Raw genomic sequence first — 19,602 nt, forward strand, 5'->3', positions numbered from 1 at the left:
GTGTGTGTGTGTGCGTGTGTGTGTGTGTGCACCCAGACTTGTTTCCCCATGCTGATACTGTGACCCTTGAGAGAGGTTCAGAGAGGGAGATGTAGAGCAGGAAGTGGTGCTTTGTTTCCCCCTTTAGATCTTTTGTAACATGCCTTCGACTTATCCACTGGTCATATCAAAATCCATGATTTTGGCCTCAAAAACTGCCCTCGACTTATACATGAGTATATACGGTAAGAGGCTTCTGGGAGAGACAATATATCACTTTCTGACTATTTTTGCATAATCTGGGGAAATATAGGAGCTCAGGGAAATCTAGGGCTACCACATACACACTGTAGGCTACATACAGTCTCCACGCTACAGTTTGCCCACTCCTGTTGTAGAAAATGATCATTCTCATATTCAAACCATGGTTTAAAAATCAAGTTTATTTTGTAGGACAGCAGAAGCTGTGGCACAAGTAAGATATTTAGGACCTTGAAGTTGTGCGCTTAGTTTGGAAAAGTGGGATAAGAACATAGACCACTCTGTTATATTCTGTGGAGGAGAAATCCCTATGGATTTGTTTGAAAGTAATTTTAAAAGTACTGCTGTGTGGCAGTTATTAGGCTTCTGGTAGGGCAACAAACTTTTCATTTAGCCTGATAGATGTACATTTAATACAATCATGATGCCTGTGTGTGTGTGTGTGTATTTTAATCCCATTCACAAATATGCACAATCTTTGAGTAGTTAACAAAGAAATTAAACACTATAAACGCAATTTGCAACAAGTAAGACAACAATGGCACCTAGCTAAAACCAGGATGGACAAGAAATGTAGGTATAATAAAGGTCTCTGACTGACAATTAAAAAATAAAATAATACCTAATAGGATTTCAGAAATAGGATCTTTGTTCTGCCTCATTCACTTAACTCCTGAAGGGAAGTGTACTACCCAGAAAAAGGCCTTAGAATACCGTCTCAATGTACAAGCAGATTCACATAGAAGATGGTACTGAGATCTGCAATCAAATTGCTATTGAAGGCACAAGAGGAAGCTAGGTCAGTTCTTTCCTGACCAGATGACAAGCTATAGGGAGAAAAGTCAAATTCCAAACCCAAATACAGTACTCTGAAATAGCCTTGCTGAACTATCTGCTCACTTCTTAGCAGGCTCCATGAGAAGTCTCACTGATTTCAATTAAATGTGATTTCATGTTTGCTTACTTATCTTCTGAAGTCTTACTCATCTTCATAATCTATACCTATCTAAGGGTTTAACAAAAATCTTGGATACCAAAACCAAGTATCATAAAATGACTACTTAAGATCCCATGCCTTCCCCAAAACCATTAAATTCTTCATTGTATTATTCCTTCCTGTACATTCAGAAATGCAATTCTTAAGTACTGCAGATCCAAGTTATAATTTATTTTTGATAGCAGGGCAAGCGATCACTATTCTCTATCCAAATTCCAACAGGTACAAGCTGCTTTGGATATTAAGACACCAAGTATGGACAGAAACAGTGAGGCAAAATGGAAATAAACCCTGTATCTTTCTAATAAATGAAAAGTAAACCAATTTATTTTTATAAGTTACATTTTGCATGTAAGATCCACTCATCCAGATTAAAACAAAAGGTATATGAGACAAATCCAAACCAGCACTCCTCCTCAGTTAGTATTCAAAGAGACAAGAACAGTAAAATTGCTACTTCTCAATTCCCACAGTGAGAGAGACTCACAACTGGCACACTGAGATCAGTTTCACTCTGAAGGCAACACAATTTTGAAACAGTGACGTCTTTCCACGGCTTTACTTTATTTTCATTCTATACTGTACTCCCCTGCACGCTCATCTAAGCCCCATTCTCTCCCTGTCACACTGTACTATGTGCTGCATTTTTTTCCAGCTGCTTGATCCAAATTTTCCATATGTTTCAAATTCCACAATGAAGTTACCTGAACATTATGTTTGTTTCTCTCTTTTTTGAGAGTAAATCAAATAAAGATGGCAGTACAAACATGCCAACTAAACCTAAGTCTGATTTTCCAAAATACTGTTGAAACGCACACAGAGAGAATTGGGTGATAGTGTACAGCATTAGAAAGCCAAGTACAGAGAAAGTTGTGAGTTCCCACAGAAATATTTTCTAGAGCTTTCCAATTCCAGCTGTTGGACAAGTCATCGTTTTCATATCGTATATCAGTTGTGTCCATGCACAATTTAAGATGCCAGTTTTTAAATCTCAGCAGATCTCAGCCTTTGCTTAAACATTAGTGATGCATTTGGAGATGCTCTTATAGAATTTTGAGATGGAGGCAGCATTGCAAAGTCTGAATAATCTGTAAGTGGCTTCACAGAGTCACTATAATAGATTCATGTTTCAGAAATAGCCAGACATTATTTCGGGTGATACTTTGTTCAAATTGGTCTTGCTTTGGGCATACAATATGAAACCAGATTTTAGGACCGATGGGGTCCGATGAGCAGCATGGGCAACTTGTGTCATGCATTTTCAAATGCTAAATAAATATGCAAACCCCAAACCCATACAGTACATTGCTGGCAGGCAATTAAAGTAATAATCCTAGTAAAGGTGAGAGAGTGGGAGGGGAGCGGATGGTAAAAGTCAACTGCCAGTATAAGTGAAACACACATGTCAACAATTTACATTTTAAAAATGAAGACCCTTTATAAAAAGATGTACTAAGACAAAGCCACAATAAGTTAGTGTTTCCATAAAAGGGCATGCTGTTTTGTTCCCCATTCTATACATTGTTACTGTCTGCTAAATCCTAAATATTTTGACAGCATAGTTGTATAACTGAGGTACATTAGTTTATATAGAGAGCGTTGTAAAAAGTTTATTTTTTTCCTTCCAGTTTTTTTTCTTCTTCATCTCCAAAGAAGAACAATGGAAACATTCCTAAAAGGCAGCCAATGGTCACTCCAATAGCCTTACCCTAAGAAAAGAAAAAGAGAGAGGGGTAAATGGGTTCATAATTCAGTGACCAGCTAAGACTCAGTTCAAATTTTGAAGATCCTGATGCTTTATGTGGCTCTGGCCCAGAGTTTCAGATTAGTTATTTACCATAATATATAAGGAAGTAATGAGTAACAAACCCAATTTACTTTTAATAGATTATACTTCTGCTTTTTTTAAAGTTTATTCATCAACAAGGAGGAATTGGTAGAAATATTTGAAAACATATATCTAGTATCAGCAAATATTCTACCACTGGGAAGTAATCTGCATAGTGTTTCACAGGCATTTATTTTATTTACTGAATTGATGCCCTTCATCTTCTTATAAAGATGACTATGAAGTTGACCGACAAGATATAATTAAACCCTTCTTCAACTATAATGAACTATAAGGAAAAGGATTTGGGCAAAGCAACAGGTTCTAACCTGGCCCTGAACCGAATATAATGTTAGCACCAGTTGCATCTCCATAGGAAGGGCATTCCTCAACTGAGATGAAATAAGGCTCAGACACTTGGAGAAAACATCTAGAAATGTCTGGTCATATTTCCCTTATGGCCATCTTGTATTCATCAAACCAGGTGTTCCTTAAAGCAGCAAAAGTTGAAGACACTCAAGAGAAATACCTGAATGCAGAACTATAAGACAGGCTACACTGGACACATCAGAACCTTCACAGGCCTGACTGTACTATGTAATTTTCTGTCATACAAAATTACCACTTCTTTAAATATGACAAGCTGTGCAGATGTAAAACATCAAAAATTCCAAGTATAAGTCAACTTAAAACAAATGTGTATATGTGCTTTGCAACCACTGCACTCCTCACAACTATGGCAATGATAAAATCGCCACTGCATTTAATATAATCAAGGCAGACAGAGCACCACACATTTAAACACAGTTGCATTCCTAAAAGTACAACCTGGTTCATTAAAAGAAAGTTATTTTGCTACTGCTGTGGCAAATTCAGTAGCAGAGTTGATGAGGACACTAGTGGGGTCTGCAAAAACTACACATGATTCTCTGGCTGTCTGTTGCTGAACTCTTAACACAGATTCTACTATAGCCATTAGGTCCACTGAAAAAGCCATATGCTCAAAAAACTCTGAGAAGACTTTCTTCTAGCAGACTAATGGAACTGAACACTATTGTCAAATGCTACTGTAGTACCCTGTATATGATATCAGTTCAACTTCTCAATAATCAGGTTATACACATACATATAGACTTACCAAGTGTGCACTTAGACGTGTTTGCCACATATCAGCTTGTTTGGGTGTTAAATCGGGAATGGAGAGGCCCAATCTAGAGGCCATAGCTTCAATATAACCTGCAAGACTTGGGGGAAAATATATTGTATATGTGCATAACAGCCACAAGAAGACAACATTTACCAGTTGCAATATGCTCAAGTTTTGTTGGTTATACAAAAATGATAATTAAAAGATTGTTCCCTAACACATTTTGCAAACCAGTACTTTAATGTATAAAGAAGGTGCATATGCAGTATTCTAAATGAATTCATATTTCTAAATGAATCAATAAACAAAGAGCCCTGGTGGCACAGTGGTTAAATGGCTGTACTACAACTACTCACTCACAAACTGCAAAGTTGTGAGTTCAATACCAGTCAAGGGCCCAAGCTCAACTCAGCCTGGCATCCTTCCAAGGTCGCTAAAATGAGTACCTAGCTTGTTGGGGGCAATTAGCTTACACATTGTAAACTGCTTAGGGAGTGCTTAAGTGCACTGATAAGCAATATAGAAATCTACTTGCTATTGCTGTACCTCAGTGCAGGAGAAGGGCTTCAAAACACATTCCACATGCCTCCTATCAGCACTGAAAGCAAAGTTTCAGCTGATGCAAATGGAAGCTTCCCTCTTCCAATGCTAATAAATAGGTGCATAGCGAGTAGCAAACGGTTAAAGCACCTGCCTTTCAGACTATGGTCTGATCATTCCTTATTGCCTCCTATTTAGGCTGTAAAAATCGACACATGATCAGAAATTTCATGAATCTTGCCAGTTATATAGCCATGTTCAGATGAAGGGTGATGGTTTGAAGAAGAGAGCTTCCTGTAGCCATGGAAACTCTCCAGAAACTCAGGAAGCCTGATTATACACAAATAGCAGATGCTTTCCTCATCAAGCTGTTACTCTCCATGTCTAAGGGGTGACAAAATTGGTCAGTAGCCCAATTTCCACTGGCAGCTAAAAAACTACATGCTTGTTTCGCTAAGGAACATTTTCTAGTATAAATATTAATTTTATACTTTTTTATTTAGTTGGTTTTACAAAAGTCTGTAAAATGGGTTTAAAGTTATCTCTAATATTTTAATAACTTACTTTAAATTTTGTTCATATTTTATTCTATATACAGTAGAGTCTTGATTATCCGACCTTTGATAATCCAACATTCTGGATTTATCATTGCTCAGTGATTTCTTTACATTTTCAGAGGACTGTTTATACATTACAGTACAATGTTGTTACTGTTATGTTACAGCAACATTACTTTTACTGTTACTGCAGTAAAACTTCAATACGTTTGCAACTCATAGTGATTTCAAGGCCTTTCTTGGACCCTCCGGATTACCCGACATTTTTGGCTATTCGACTATCAGCCTGCCCATTTATATCGGATAATCAAGACTCTACTGTATTATAAAGGCCTTTGGCTATACACAATACGGTTTTTAATGACTGGCTATTGCTAAGGATGGGGCTAGCATGTTTCCTCTCATGTGGTTATGGAAAAAACATCTAGCACTGGCTGACACAGGGGATGCCTGTGCTTATCAGCTGAACATCTCAATCACTGGAAAGTCCTGGCATTCACAACCATCATAACCATCTAACAATTTAGATTTATTTGTTATTCATCAAATTCAAGTCTGATAACAATACTAACTGACAACAGAAATATAAGCAAAACTTACCCCAATCCAGCTAAGTCCGAGACAAGGTTGCCCAGGGCAGCAGCTAAATATTAGAAAATCACAAGCATTATATGAAATATTATTACCAGTAAAGGAATAACAACAGCAGCACATACATTTCTTTCAAGAAGGAAAGGCTGGTTCCCTTTCTCCATGTGCTTGGGTAAGATCTAAACTTTTTAAACTTTGAGATACTGCTGTGGATCACTGGTGGGTGGAGCCAAACCCGAAGCTCCAGGAAAAGAGATTCCACCTCAGCATTAGGAGGAACTTCCTGACAGTAAGGGCTGTTCGACAGTGGAACACTCTCCTTCGGAGTGTAGTGGAGTCTCCTTCTTTGGAGGTCTTTAAACAGAGGCTGGATGGCCACCTGTTGGGGATGCTTTGAATGAGATTTCCTGCATGGCAGGGGGTTGGACTGGATGGCCCTTGCGGTCTATTCCAACTCTATGATTCGATGATTTTAATGGTTCCTGTTTTGAAACACCTTACTGGTCAAAACCAGAATGCTTTCTTTTATCAGCAACATTTTACATCACTTTTGTATAAAATGTTCATAACATCTTGAAAACATGAATTAAAATAATGTTTACAAATCAGTGAGAGAGGTTTTAAGACTGAAAAAGCAATAGGAGCAGAACACAACTCCAGGGTGGTAATGTATGAAGTAAGCCAAACTGTACAGAATATCTGAACAAAAATTATGATGACCAGGATATTTTTCCTAAATAAGACAAACACATAGCAGATCCCACAGGCTGCATGTAGCTCACTGGCCACCACAGTCCCCACTCCAACCTCTTATAGCAGAGGTGCTGTTAAGCAGTTGTTCTGGATAATGAGTCCATGACTGAAAAGGGCCTCTCAGCTAAACTGTGCGGCTCAGCCATATGCACCCAGACTGATTTGGTCTTTAAAATTATAGAAGAAAAAATGATCCAACTTAACAGTAGTTTTAGCCTCAGAATTGCATTTTCATATGATTATCTGTTGGCAAGATTTCCTTCTGATATTAAGATCCTATATTTTCTTCCCCTAAACACCAACAGCATAATTTTATAGATTCTATTATACAAAGCTTAATTGTAAATAAATTAACAACCACAGCAACAAATACATGGACAACAGATGAACACATATTACTTGCCTGCCATAGTTGAAATTCCAAGCACAATTCCTATCGATAGTTCTATTTGTGTGCCCTAAAAATAATTAGAACATTTTTATAAGACATTTCAGTACTACCTACACATTAAGAGAAACAAAGTGATGGGTGATAATCTTGTTAACCTAAACACAACATTTGGGGCAACAGCCTGTCTTTTCTATAATTCCCCTAGAAGCCCCAAAAGGGGACAGAGAATGTTATGTCTATAGAGTAAAACATTAAAACAAAACTGAAAATTGTTAAAATGTTCTTTAAATGAGTATCACTTGGACCAAGGTACATGGAAGTTGACTATAAAACAATGTAATTCCAGTTTGATGTAAAAAAAAATGAAGCAACTTACCGCAGCAATCATAATTGCATTATCAAAAAATCCAAATCCTACGAAAGGTACTGCATTGTGGAAGAATACTAGAAAAAAAAGACAGAGTGGAGTGAAAAATGTTTTTAAAGATTTGTAATTTACATATGAAAACCATAGTTAATTCTCTGATTTTCCCAGATCTATCACACTGAAGAAATCTTCACATAAATTGGAACATATTTAAGACCATAGATATTTGTTTCTGTACATCTCAGTACATAAAACGTTCTCTGTTTTCTCCTGCAGACAACCAACTACCTGAAATTTGTGTGCAGTACACTATAAATGTGGAAATAGCTTCTGCAGGCCCAGTTCTTTGGGAGCTTTTACTAGATCAATTCCATAAGTTGAAAAGATAGCAAAGATTAAAAAATAAATAAAAGTGAACTGTCTGTGTGTCAGAATTCATTCACAGTCACACAGATGTGAGCAAAACAGCCCTGTTTTCTCAGGTCCTCATTTCATTCCTGCCCTCCCATCTCCCTATTCTCATTTCTGCTAAATACAAACCTCACTAGCAAGAACTGCCTTTGGAAATTTGGTTTATGTCATTCAGTATTTTCCATAATTTATTTACAGTTTGGGGAAAGGGGAAGAAGTGTTCTAGACTGTCCTGATTAAAATGACCCATGGTGCCCAATATAGTCAAGCGAATATACCTTGCCTCTAGAAAAATGCGCAATAAGAAAAGGAAATGTGCTGCAGCTGGCTAACTTATTTTCCCTCCCATTAGAGTCAGCTGGAAAGGAGAAACTAAAAGACAGACAATAATGGGCACCAAAAACTCCAGCAACTTCTAATTCATTTTATCCAAGAAGTTGGGTAAATTAAGCTTCTGCCAAATCCCACCCACCACCCTGCCTTTTTAAAATTTAGATATTTACGACTTTACCATGCTTTAGCTGCCCAGTAGATGGTGGTGCAACCTCCAGCTTCTCTGGATAAGAAAGAGAGAGAGAGAATGAGATTTTAAAGAAAAATACAAACATGTGTTTATTTGGATATTCATTCTCCAATAATAGCATTTAATGTATTTATACAGGTTGAGTTTCCCTTATCGAAAAATGCTTGAGACCAGAGGTATTCTCGGTTTGTTTGTTTGTTTTTTGGATTTTGGAACATTTGCATGTACAAAAAAGATTTTGGAGAGGGGACCCAATTCTAAAAATAAAATTCATGTATGTTTTGTATACACCTTAAATCATAGCCTGAAGGTAATTTTAGACATAGTATTTCTAATAATTTTCTTCATGAAACTATGTTTGCTTTCACTGAACCATCAACAAAGCAAAAGTGTCACTATGTCACCCACCCACTTGGACAATTTTGGATTTCGGAATTCCAGATAAGGGAGATTCAACTTGTGTGTGTGTGTAGGCACATGCACACACATATAGGCAAGAAATATTTGTATCCTATACCATTTGGCTATTTTCACATGGTGCTTATTGTTTCACTTGGTGCTCATGGATTCACATGGTTCTCTTCTGTGACTAGTTTGAAATCAATGTTTGTTTTGATTGTGCAGCTACATCATGCAAGAAGCACTGGCCATCTCTAGACAGGCACACAAAGCACCATGTCATGTACTAATAATTTACATTATACTGTTGTGCTTGATCGGTCCACGCTGAAACATTCCAACTGAATTGTTTTTACAGCAAGAATGTCCTGCTGGTGGTTGGCAGAATTCATCGACTGACACTTAACTGATCTTGAAAAATATAATCCTTAGTCACTGAGTATGACAGGGCACTTAGTGATATGTTCTCCCTTTATTGAGAGACCTCAATTTAAGTTCTCTCTTATATATTTACTTATATATATTGCCTTACTCAAAAAGTGTCTATTATGCAACTTTGGGTTCTTCCAGATAGAGAATGCTCAGTATGTTATACTGTCTTTTCCTCATTAATAGGGTTTTGGGGGGTAACCAAAAAAGATGGAAACAACTATATGAAAACATATGAGGTTTTCAAATATATTGTCTAGGCCACCTGTAAAATTATGTAAGTAAAGCAGTAGATGTGCACAGCAAAGATCTCATCTGGAAACACCCTTTCTAGACAGATTTTACAAAAATCTATTAGATTAACCATTCATTACTCTTAACTGATCTTGATGAAATTATATTTGAAGTGGGAAAGGGTAAGATTGATGGATCAAGAAATGGAGAATCAACTACACCACAAAAAGACATTAGATTGCTTATGAAAAGAAATTTGTAACACTGGCTAGTGATATGACCATGTTTCAAATCAAAATCCACAAAATTAAACAAACCTTTGATAAATAATCAAACAGTAACTAAACTATGGTTAATTCTATTTACAATGGAGTAAAATAATATCAGGATATGGGGGCAGCTTTTTTGATTGGTGATCTGAAAGAGCAGTGTGAATAAACTGTACCTGAAACAATGAGTTGAGGAGAAAAACTGCAGTCTAAGAACAAACACAGAACATTTTCCAATAGTCTAGAAACCAGAACTGAATTTCATGAGAACTTCTATTACAACTTAACAGTTTTAAAGCAATAATAGTAACATTTTACTAGTAGTACAAGCAAGTTAGAAGTCATATGTATACAATGTAGACTAATGTGGTATCACTTTCAAAAACTTATTAAGTCACTCACTATGCAGCCTACTGTAGCTCACAGTCATAGCAATTGCTGTAATGATTCCATATTTATCTCTCTTGGGGTCCATGGAGAAAGAGTAAGATACATATGTGGCACAACAACAAAAAGGGGGGTAGTCCAAAACCACAAACACAAATCAAGGTGGGATGTTGCATTTTAGAAACAGTGATGGGTAGAAACATAACTTGCTTTGAACAGAATACCCTATATATACAGACTGAAAGGTCATCTTACCTGAAGTTAATTTCTGTGCCTCAGATCCATCAGTTCAGAACAGAGTATATACAGTACGCAGTTTCTCTCCAACCTGCCTGCCAAGGCAAAGCCAGCAAGTCACTTGCCAAGATACTATCAGGACAGTGAGAGTTTTAAATATATTACATTAAGAAAAATATATTTGTCTGCATTAAAGAGGCAGTCTTATTCAAGAACCCTTAAAGAGAAATTATACTATGTAAGAACATCTGGACTGGTGGATAAGATGCACAGAAACCAGATCACATTAATTTTATTTCAGCAACTGAAAGGCAACATTACAAATACAGTATGAGAACTACACAAAGATTTGTCAAATATTTCATTTCTCAGTTTTACACAAATAGTTCTGCCATTAAAGCACAGCAAGTGCCTACTGATTTTCTAACACTTAGAATATTTTATGCATCTCTTTGTATTGAATAAGGGTTAACATTTTGATTTGTATGTATGTATATTTTATACTTTCTGTGTGTAGAATATACCCTTCTCCCCTAAACCCAAATCATAATGTGTTAGGAAAAAAGTATCAACTTCCATACTAGCAGAATTCATGAATTATTAAACACTCTTGAGGCACCACACAATGAAAATGTATCCATAATTATGTCAAGAGATTTCCAATTGACATACAACCACTTAAACATGTGTCCAAGATCAAGAAGTTAATAATTTAGGAACAAACTTGAACCGTACCAGATTAACCAGCTTCAGTGAACTGGCTAATCCAGTCTTGTCCGATTCTAAAATGCACCGTGCCTTTCCATAAACTACCTATTTTTCCAGGTTTGTCAGATATACATGAAAGTTCACATGTACATCTGAATAAATATTTCATCTGGAAGAAATGTGAAGCATGATAAAATTTTGGCTTTTTCATTTATGCAATATGTTGCATGCACACACAAAACAATAATATATTGATTTCAATTTTTTGCAATTAATAATATAGTCTGCATGCTTCAAAACTGCAATTTGAGGTGCAAACCATCTTCAGAAGTACAGCGGAAGATCCTGAACTGCAGATTTAACCAGAAGGGTAAATTAGGTGATTTCACCTAAAGTGTAGAACAATGTTTTCCCTACTCCTTAATGACAGAACAGTGAGTTTTGATGACACTACTAACAAGGATTTTGGACTTGCCATTTCTTTCACTGCAGGGGAAAAGACAGAGGAAATGCTCCTGTTGGTTCTTTTAATTGTTGATATAGATTTCATATATTGGTTGTTGTTGTTTTCAAACAATCACACAAAATTGTCTTTTTCATGGAACATTCTGGGGCAATTTCCAAAACAAACATTTCTTTCCTACTTAAGAGGGTGGGTTGGGGGGTTGTTTGTCTATTTATTTATTTTTGCGAAGATACGTCACAACCAAAAACAAACAAACAAAAAACACCAAGAGGACTGTATGGTCATTTGTGATACTACAAATGCTATTTTAGCCTGCATTAACAGAAACACAGTTTCCAAACTGAGGGAAGTAATAGTCCCACTATATGATGGTCAGGCCTTGTCTGGAGTATTGTGTTCACTTCTGGGCATCTCATTTTAAGAAAGATATAGAAAGTTGGAGGAGGTTCAGAGAAGGGCAAGTAGGATAAGAGAATAAAACATTAGAGGAAAAGTTGAAGGAGATGGGAATGTTCAGTTTGGTGAAGAGTAGATTGAGGATGACATAAATATCTCATGGATGATCACAATGAGGCTTGTTCTCTGCTGCCACAAAGGGTGGACCAGGTCCAATGGTTTGAAGTTACAAGAGGGTAGATTCTGAATGAACATCAGAAGGAACATCTTGGCAGTAAGAGTGATGAAAAAATAGAAACAATTTTCTAGAAAGGCAGTGGGATTCTCCTCTGGCAATCTTTAGAAAATGGCTGCACTACATCTATCTTCTAGGGATGTAGGTAAATAAACATTTTAGTTAGATATCCTGCACTAAGTGGGGGGTTGGACTCATGAAGCCCGTTCCAACTCTGATTCTGTGACTGTTGTCCCAACTAAAAGGCATTTCCACTCCTCTCCTTTGCTGGATGGAAGGGAGAGTAGAGAGCCTTAACACTTGTACATGAAGTTCTTCAAAACACTCTACCTTTAGAAAAGAAGGCATATACCAGTGATGGTGAACCTATGGCACGCATGCCAGAGGTGGCACTCAGAGTCCTCTCTGTGGGCACATATGCTGTCGCCCCAGCACAGAGTTTGCCAGAGTTTGTTACTGGAAAGCCAGAGGGACATGGCACTTTGCAATAAATAAGTGGGTTTTGGATTGCAATTTGGGCACTCGGCCTCTAAAAGGTTCACCATCACTGGCATATACCCACGTAGGCCTCAAGAGCACAGAGAGAGCAAAAACACAGAGGAATTCTGATGTCTGGCCAATTGTATATAACATTCCAAATGTTTCTTGGTCAAAGTGCCTATTCAGGTTTCTTCATTATCCCTCCCCTCTCAGCCCTCTGCAGTAATCTGTGCATAGTCAAAACAGCATACAAGAAAACTCATGATAATCATGACTTTCTGTTGCAAGAACTTTTGCTTTTTTGCAGTAGTATGTTTTCCTCAAGTTCAATGCTGCTTCCAATATCAACTGGCCACTGAGCATGCTGGATCCACACTGAGCCATCTTCATGTACATTCTTTAGGGCTTTTAAAAACTTTTGCAAATCAGGCTGGTGATATCTCCCTCTTGTGCATGAAAGTACCCACACTTAGTACACAGAATACGGCTCTATGAAATCTGCTGAAAGAATGAATATGTATATTATTATTATTATTAACCTTTATACAGTGGGCCCTCTCCTTACGTGGGGATCTGTTCGGACCTCCCCTCCCCACGTAAGGGAAAATGTGTGTATGCTCCTGCCCCATAGGAAACAATGGGGGGCACGTGGCGGCAATGCAGTGTGTGCATGCGGGCACGTGCACCATTGATTAAATTGTCACACGGCTTCCGCATAAGCAGGAAGCCGCGTATAGTGCATCCGTGTATGGCACGGGTGCACTGTACTATCTACTTAATGATTCTACAAAAATATGCTGCTGCTGTATATACTTTCAAGTATTTTCTGACTTATGGCAACCCTAAGGCAGACTTATCACAGCATTTCTTCGCAAGATTTGTTCAGAAATGGTTTGCCATCATCGTTCTCTGACGCTTAGGGAAAAATGCTGCTCCTTTTTGCAGCGGAAAAAAACTGCCCTTTCCGTAGTGGTGCTGCCTTTTTGGCGCTCCTGCGGCGTGCAGCGTATAAATGTGGAACCACCAGAGTGCCACAAAGCTACCCGCCGTCTAGTTGGATGAGCAGTGTGATGCCAGCTTGGAGGCAGCGTCAGGACAAGTGTCATCTAAACACCACACCCCCATGCAGGCGTATTATGCCAGTGTTTTTTGCCCCTTAGAGAGTGCAACTTCCTCAAGCTCACCCAACGGATTACTATGGCTGAGTGAGGATGTGCACCCTGGTTTGCTGGTTGCCTACTCCAGATTCAAACCACTACACCATGCTGGCTCTCAAGAAAATATGCGGTCTGAATAAGTTTTGATATCGATAGCCACTGTCTACCCTGCAAACACAGATGCTCTTGCTCTAATTTTCTACCTTAATTTTAGCTTATACTTTTTAGCCTATATTGTAAGTTATTTTATACTGTTTTGTTTTTTATGATCAGGATGTGGGTTAGAGTAGGGGATTATTTTTAAATGTATATTTTATGTTTATTATAATTTACTGTTTTTTCTTCTTGTATCCCATCTTGATTTCTTTTCTTCAGGAAAAGGCAGGCTATAAATAAATTATTATTATTATTATTATTATTATTATGTTAAATATTTAATTTAAAGGAAGCAGAACACATTAACTACTAAGTGGCTGTAGCATGGCATTCTCGTCCAAGAAAGAAGCCCAGATTACCCAGCACCAATATATATAACAATATGGATGAAAAAAGCAGTTCTAGTGGTTGAACAAAGACAAATATTCCATAATCTTCTCAGTAATAAACAAGACACTTCTCAACTCAGGTTGCCTGCTGTAACCCTTCTCTTCATTTCTCCTTCTAAAGAGAGGTGAGCAAAGTGCAGCCCTTCTGATATTGTTGGGCTGGAACTCTCATGAGCTGTAAACCAGCATAGTTAGTGGTGATAAACTGTGGAACCTGTGTTTGAACAACATCTGGAATGCCATCCTTGCCCAGCCTTTGTAATAAAGAACTTCTGCAGAACTTCTCCCCAGGTCAACTTGCAGCCCACAGACAGTAAATGAGGGGTGCAGATGGCAACCTCTGCACAGTAGAAAGTCAAATATATGTAACTATATCTTGTCTCATAATGAAAAAAAGTAGAACGGTATTTTTTAAAAAAAAAAATAAAGCAGAATCAGGTTTTCAGCACTTCTTAAACCAAGTGGAGTTAGAAGTCTTTATTTAATTAAAAAAATACAAGGTCTTCAGAGTTCTATTGGATTATAAATTGTGGTCCAGATGAAGACTTGAAATGCTTTTGCCAGTAGGCATTTTCTATTATGACGATCCCACCAGGCAGCTATACTACTTAGTTAATGCTCAAGTAATTATTAGTGTAAAGTAATTAGCAGTTTGTGAGGCCACTTTTCACATACTTTTATTTTTAAAATACAGTATGAAGTTCCACAAGGGTAGCAGGAATATACCCCAAAATCAGTGTGATCAGGATAGGATGAAATTCTAAACTTTGCAATTCCTAGAACTGGCACCAGTTTTCACTGTAACATCTTGATCAGAGTAGAGATGGCAGTCTTCAGACAGGTGCATAATGAAACTAAGAACTATGCAACCATGGCCAATCTGAAAACTGGAACACTAGCCTAATCAAAGGAGGAAAGGTACATCAGAACTATGCCAAATGGCACAGCACCAGAGAAAACATCCATACAACAATTTTTCAGCCTTCCAATTCAAATTAAGTCAGCACAGAATAATCTACTTTCATCTGAAGAATGGAAGACTATTTTATTATTCTAAAAGGGAGGGGGGAGCTATGAAAAGTCATCATATTGCTCATACATGAGTTAAAGAATAGGTTTCTCTTATACAATTACTTTGAAGTTACCAGTTCAACATTTGAACCATCTGAGGTCTAACTCTGCAGATGACGACGCAATATCCTATTAATGTTTCCTACACACCCCTCTTCAAGGAGAGCATTCCACAGCTAATATCCCCAAGAAGCCTTGTCACTGGTAGCTATGCAGCTCACCAAAAACAACAGAACTAATACCTGCAGGAAGAACCTCCACTGAAGATTTTAATGTACAAGGTATGTTTAACAACAGGCATTTCATCCTTAATATTGCTCTTTTTCTGCCTGCACTGTTTCTGCTGCATTTATTAAAACTGGTCTGTTTTTGGTACTGAATTATCTGCTACTATTCAAGTGACATATAAATCAAATAATCATTTCCCTCACCTCTTTATAGAGCTTGATGCTATATTTTCAAAAATCTGATCTAGCGTACATTTCAAAGAACAGACTTATTACAAGTATATGACATAATATAAGAGAGCTAATCAAAAGATGTAACTTAGAATGTCTTTCAGAAGGAGAAAAATATTCATATTTCTAAGCTCCACAGAATTTTTTTAAAGAGCTTTCCGGGGGGGGGGGGGTGTTCCTAATGTTTAGGTGAAATCTCTTTTCTTGCACTTTGAATTCTTTGAGGAAAATCAAACACTCCTAATCTCATGTTTTCTCTAACTACCTGTTAACATTTTAAGATATCAAGAAGATAACTTGAACACAGAAAACAGTTTAACTTGACAGAAAAATAGGACATTTTAGCATTTATTAGAACTCAACATGTCACACCAGGACTTTGTAGTTTGAGCTAAGCTCTAAAAATTATTGCCTGAATTATTGGTTGTTTAGCTTATGTTCATCTTTATTTGCTTGTAAGGCATCGGCCTTTCTAAACCCTGGGCTTCCTTTTTCAATGTGCAACAAACTGGCTGTCAGGCCCGTGATAAATGCCAGCATCGGGGTAGAGTGGGGGTGTGGCAACCACACACCGCATGCCCCAACTCCGCCCTGATGTTGGTGTCATGCTGCACGCCTGACCAGATGGCAAGCGGCATCACACCACTTCGGCGCAGCGTTTAAATGAGCTGCACTGAAGAATCTGCAAAAAGTCGCCATCATGGTGGCGAGAACAGCATTTTGATGCTTCTTTTTAAAGCGGCAAAGTGCTAGATTGGGGCCATGGCATGCAGTTGTCGCAGCCCCGATCTAGCGCTGAAAGGAGCCGTGCAGAGCCCTGAAGGCTTTTTCCTATTTCAGGAACAAACTCTAATGAGCAGATTAACAATAATAAAAAGTGGCAATTCTAAAGCAAATATACATCAGGGTCATGTTTCCTTTTATGATAAAACCAGGACACTTCATGCATTTAGGTTTTTTACTCCTTCAATAAAAATATAGAAGTTAATCTCCTTTCTCTCAGACTTCTAGACTTCTAGCTCTAGCTGGCTATCTATATAAAATGTGGCAGAATTAAGAAAAGAGCAACCAAAATGATCAGGAAAGCAAGAGCATTGTTTCTATGAGAAAACTTTAGAATTAGCACAAAAACAGACATGAAGGTGTTTTTTTTAATTACCCATGGTAAGAAAAAAGTAGACAGAGAGCATCTATTCCATACTAGAACCTGGGTCATCCAATGAAAGCAACTAGTAAGAGATTCAAGCAAAAGTCCTTCACATAATACATAATAAATGGACAGGATTCACTGTTACTCAGAGCGGTGACAGACTACCTGAAATGGTTTTAAAAGAGCATATGCTAGTTTTAAAGGGCATTATACAATTCATGGAGGATAGGCATTATCAGTAGGTAGTCACAGTCTAACATTCAGAAGTAGTACCGGCATACCTCAGTTAATGAAGCCTCTGATAAACAAGTTCCCTTTTACAAATTCTTTTCATGCTCACTCAGCTCACCACCTTTTTTTCCATCTTATTCTTGTAAATTGGAAGGGGTTGGTTTTTTGTTTGTTTGTTTGATTTTGTTTTGGTAGCATCAGCATTATGAAGCTGATGAAAAAGAGGGCTGAAGAAACACAGACTTAGGGTGTGTGACTGCAGCAGCATGTCTGCAGTAAACAATGCAATAAAGCCTGAGCTCAGAAAGAATGGAATTCTGCTCTTGTCAATCCTGCTGCAGGTGTGCATGGGCAAGACACACAGAGACTGCCTCCAGAATTCCTGATTGAGTATGCATGAATACTAAAACAGAGAGAAAAGGAGGAAAGCATAAAAGTCTGTCCCATCAGCAACTCCCCTACCCAGCACGAAAGAAAGCACAGATCTGTAGGACTGGTCACCGTAATTAAAATAAGAACAGTGGAGACTGGTGAAAAGAAAAAAAAATCCTCCCCAGATGCATTTTGGAAGAAGAAAAATATCCAGGGATAGCTTGGATGAAGCTTTCAAGTGGTCTGTAGAAGGTTTAAAATTGTTTTGTTTACTTATGCAAGGCTGGCCTGTTTCACTTCACATGTGCAAATTGTTAGTTCAGATAAACAGTTTGTTGAAACATGGTGAAGTACTCTTTTTCCTCCTTCTTTTCCGCTTTTTTTGTGGTGCTGGAACCTCTCTCTATTCCTTCCATTTTATTTCTGCCTCTGGTGCCAATTTTTCTGTCAAAGAAGTAATGCCAAGGAAAATACAGTGGCCCTTCCCTTATGCGGGTGATCCATTCCGGACACACACACCACATGTAAGGGAAAAACACATATGCTCAAGCCCCACTGAAAACAATAGGGCACGTACATGCGGTGTGTGCACCATTGTTTTTCCCGCCACAGGGCTTCAGCATAAGCTAAAGCCATATATGGCATACCAGCATGTGGCGCGGGCACACTGTATCTAGTTCACTAACTGCAGTGTACCCATATACAAGTGAAAATAAGTATCTGGGAACATGAAACTGGAAGGGCTGCTGCCTCCAAGTAGAGGCTTGAGGCACTTGGCTGGCCACTGTAAAAAGGAGACTGCTGGACATTTTAGAGTTTGTATCTCCTTAAGCAAGGTTCCTCTCATGTTCCCTGTAGAACTATAACAAGTTAGAGAAGTGACACAAATATTTCAAATTTTAAAAGTCAGCTTTTTCAAACAAGTTAGACAAAGTCAGTATGCCAAAGATTTTTGGAAGAACACAAATGATTTTAATATAGATTCAGTAATTCAGACACCATCTGAACTACTATTTCTTCAAAAAATTATCAAAAACCCTTTGATAAAAGTGGAACTGCATTAGTTTATAACGCAATTTACATGTTACTGAATATTTTAGTCTAGAAATCTTTCATTAAAAACGATAAAAAAGATTTCAGCCAATGAAGGTACTTTTAATAGACTGGTAAGAATGCAAACAATCTGTTTTAGTTAATCTGAAAACCAATCTAAAACATGTAGTCATACAAAGTTGATAATGGAAACTACATTTTTGTTAGAACACGCTAAGTTACTTGAAAGAAGTAGAGGTTAATATGTTTATGTAAGGTTTTTTTTAATGGAGAAGCAGTAACATTTATGCACCACACACAAGATCCATGGTTCAAACAGCATCTCTTCAGGACATGCATGCTTATGTAGCAAATGGAAGTTTACTATATCCCACTTACTGGCTGGCTCTGGTGGCACTATCTGCTTCACTGACATCTCAAATGGTACCCGTGGTTTAGGAAATCTGGATGCTAAAGTTTTTCAAACATAAAAAGTCAATCACGCTAGTTTACCTTCTAGTGTTTAGAGTACTTGTGATTTATGTACCACTGTTTATGTAACTCATTCAAACTCATGTGTAGCACAATCCTAAGCATGTTCACTCAGAAGCAAAACTCAGCAAGTTCAAAGGCTCTTGTTGTTGTGTGCCTTCAAGTTGTTTCCAATTTCTGGAAACCCTCAGGTGAACCTATCATAGAGTTTTCTTGGCAAATTTCTTCAAAGAGGGGTTTCCACAACCATTCTCTGAGAGAGTGTGACTTGCTCAAGGTTAACCAATGGATTTACATGGAAGATCCAGGATGTGAACCCTGGTCTCCAGTCAAAACCACACCATGCTTACTCTCTTATAAGAGCATTGCATTCTTAACTTATTTTTATGCCATGCTGCTGTTATGTGCTTAAGACATCATAACAGGGGTTGGATGACTGCCTTGGTCCTTCATATTCACATGCTGCATTTATTTAATTTTTGAAAAAAGTGCTTAAAGTGCACCCCACA

The 19,602-nt window shown here is 37.8% G+C and overlaps 1 protein-coding gene across 3 annotated transcripts in view; it reads right to left on the minus strand.

Annotated features, from left to right (window-relative positions):
• Positions 1–404: 404 nt before the first annotated feature.
• Positions 405–19,602, minus strand: part of LOC149317626 (transmembrane protein 65-like) — a 31,376-nt gene continuing 12,178 nt past the window's right edge. The window contains exons 2-8 of one of the 3 annotated variants that reach the window (XM_089517920.1): positions 9,853–9,885; positions 8,334–8,378; positions 7,421–7,488; positions 7,057–7,111; positions 5,910–5,952; positions 4,204–4,309; positions 405–2,946 (exon numbers count right to left, since the gene is read on the minus strand). In XM_089517920.1, coding sequence (XP_089374046.1) covers positions 2,848–2,946; positions 4,204–4,309; positions 5,910–5,952; positions 7,057–7,111; positions 7,421–7,488; positions 8,334–8,378; positions 9,853–9,885 — 449 coding nt within the window. In that variant the 3' untranslated portion in view covers positions 405–2,847. Of the gene's footprint in view, positions 2,947–4,203; positions 4,310–5,909; positions 5,953–7,056; positions 7,112–7,420; positions 7,489–8,333; positions 8,379–9,852; positions 9,886–19,000; positions 19,073–19,602 lie in introns of all 3 variants that reach the window. The other 2 variants (XM_089517918.1, XM_089517921.1) reach the window with 2 other exon arrangements.

Source organism: Sceloporus occidentalis, unplaced genomic scaffold (genome assembly GCF_023333645.1).
Source record: "Sceloporus occidentalis isolate IW3139 unplaced genomic scaffold, rSceOcc1.0.p SCAF_3, whole genome shotgun sequence".
NCBI classification, from domain to species: Eukaryota; Metazoa; Chordata; class Lepidosauria; order Squamata; family Phrynosomatidae; genus Sceloporus; species Sceloporus occidentalis.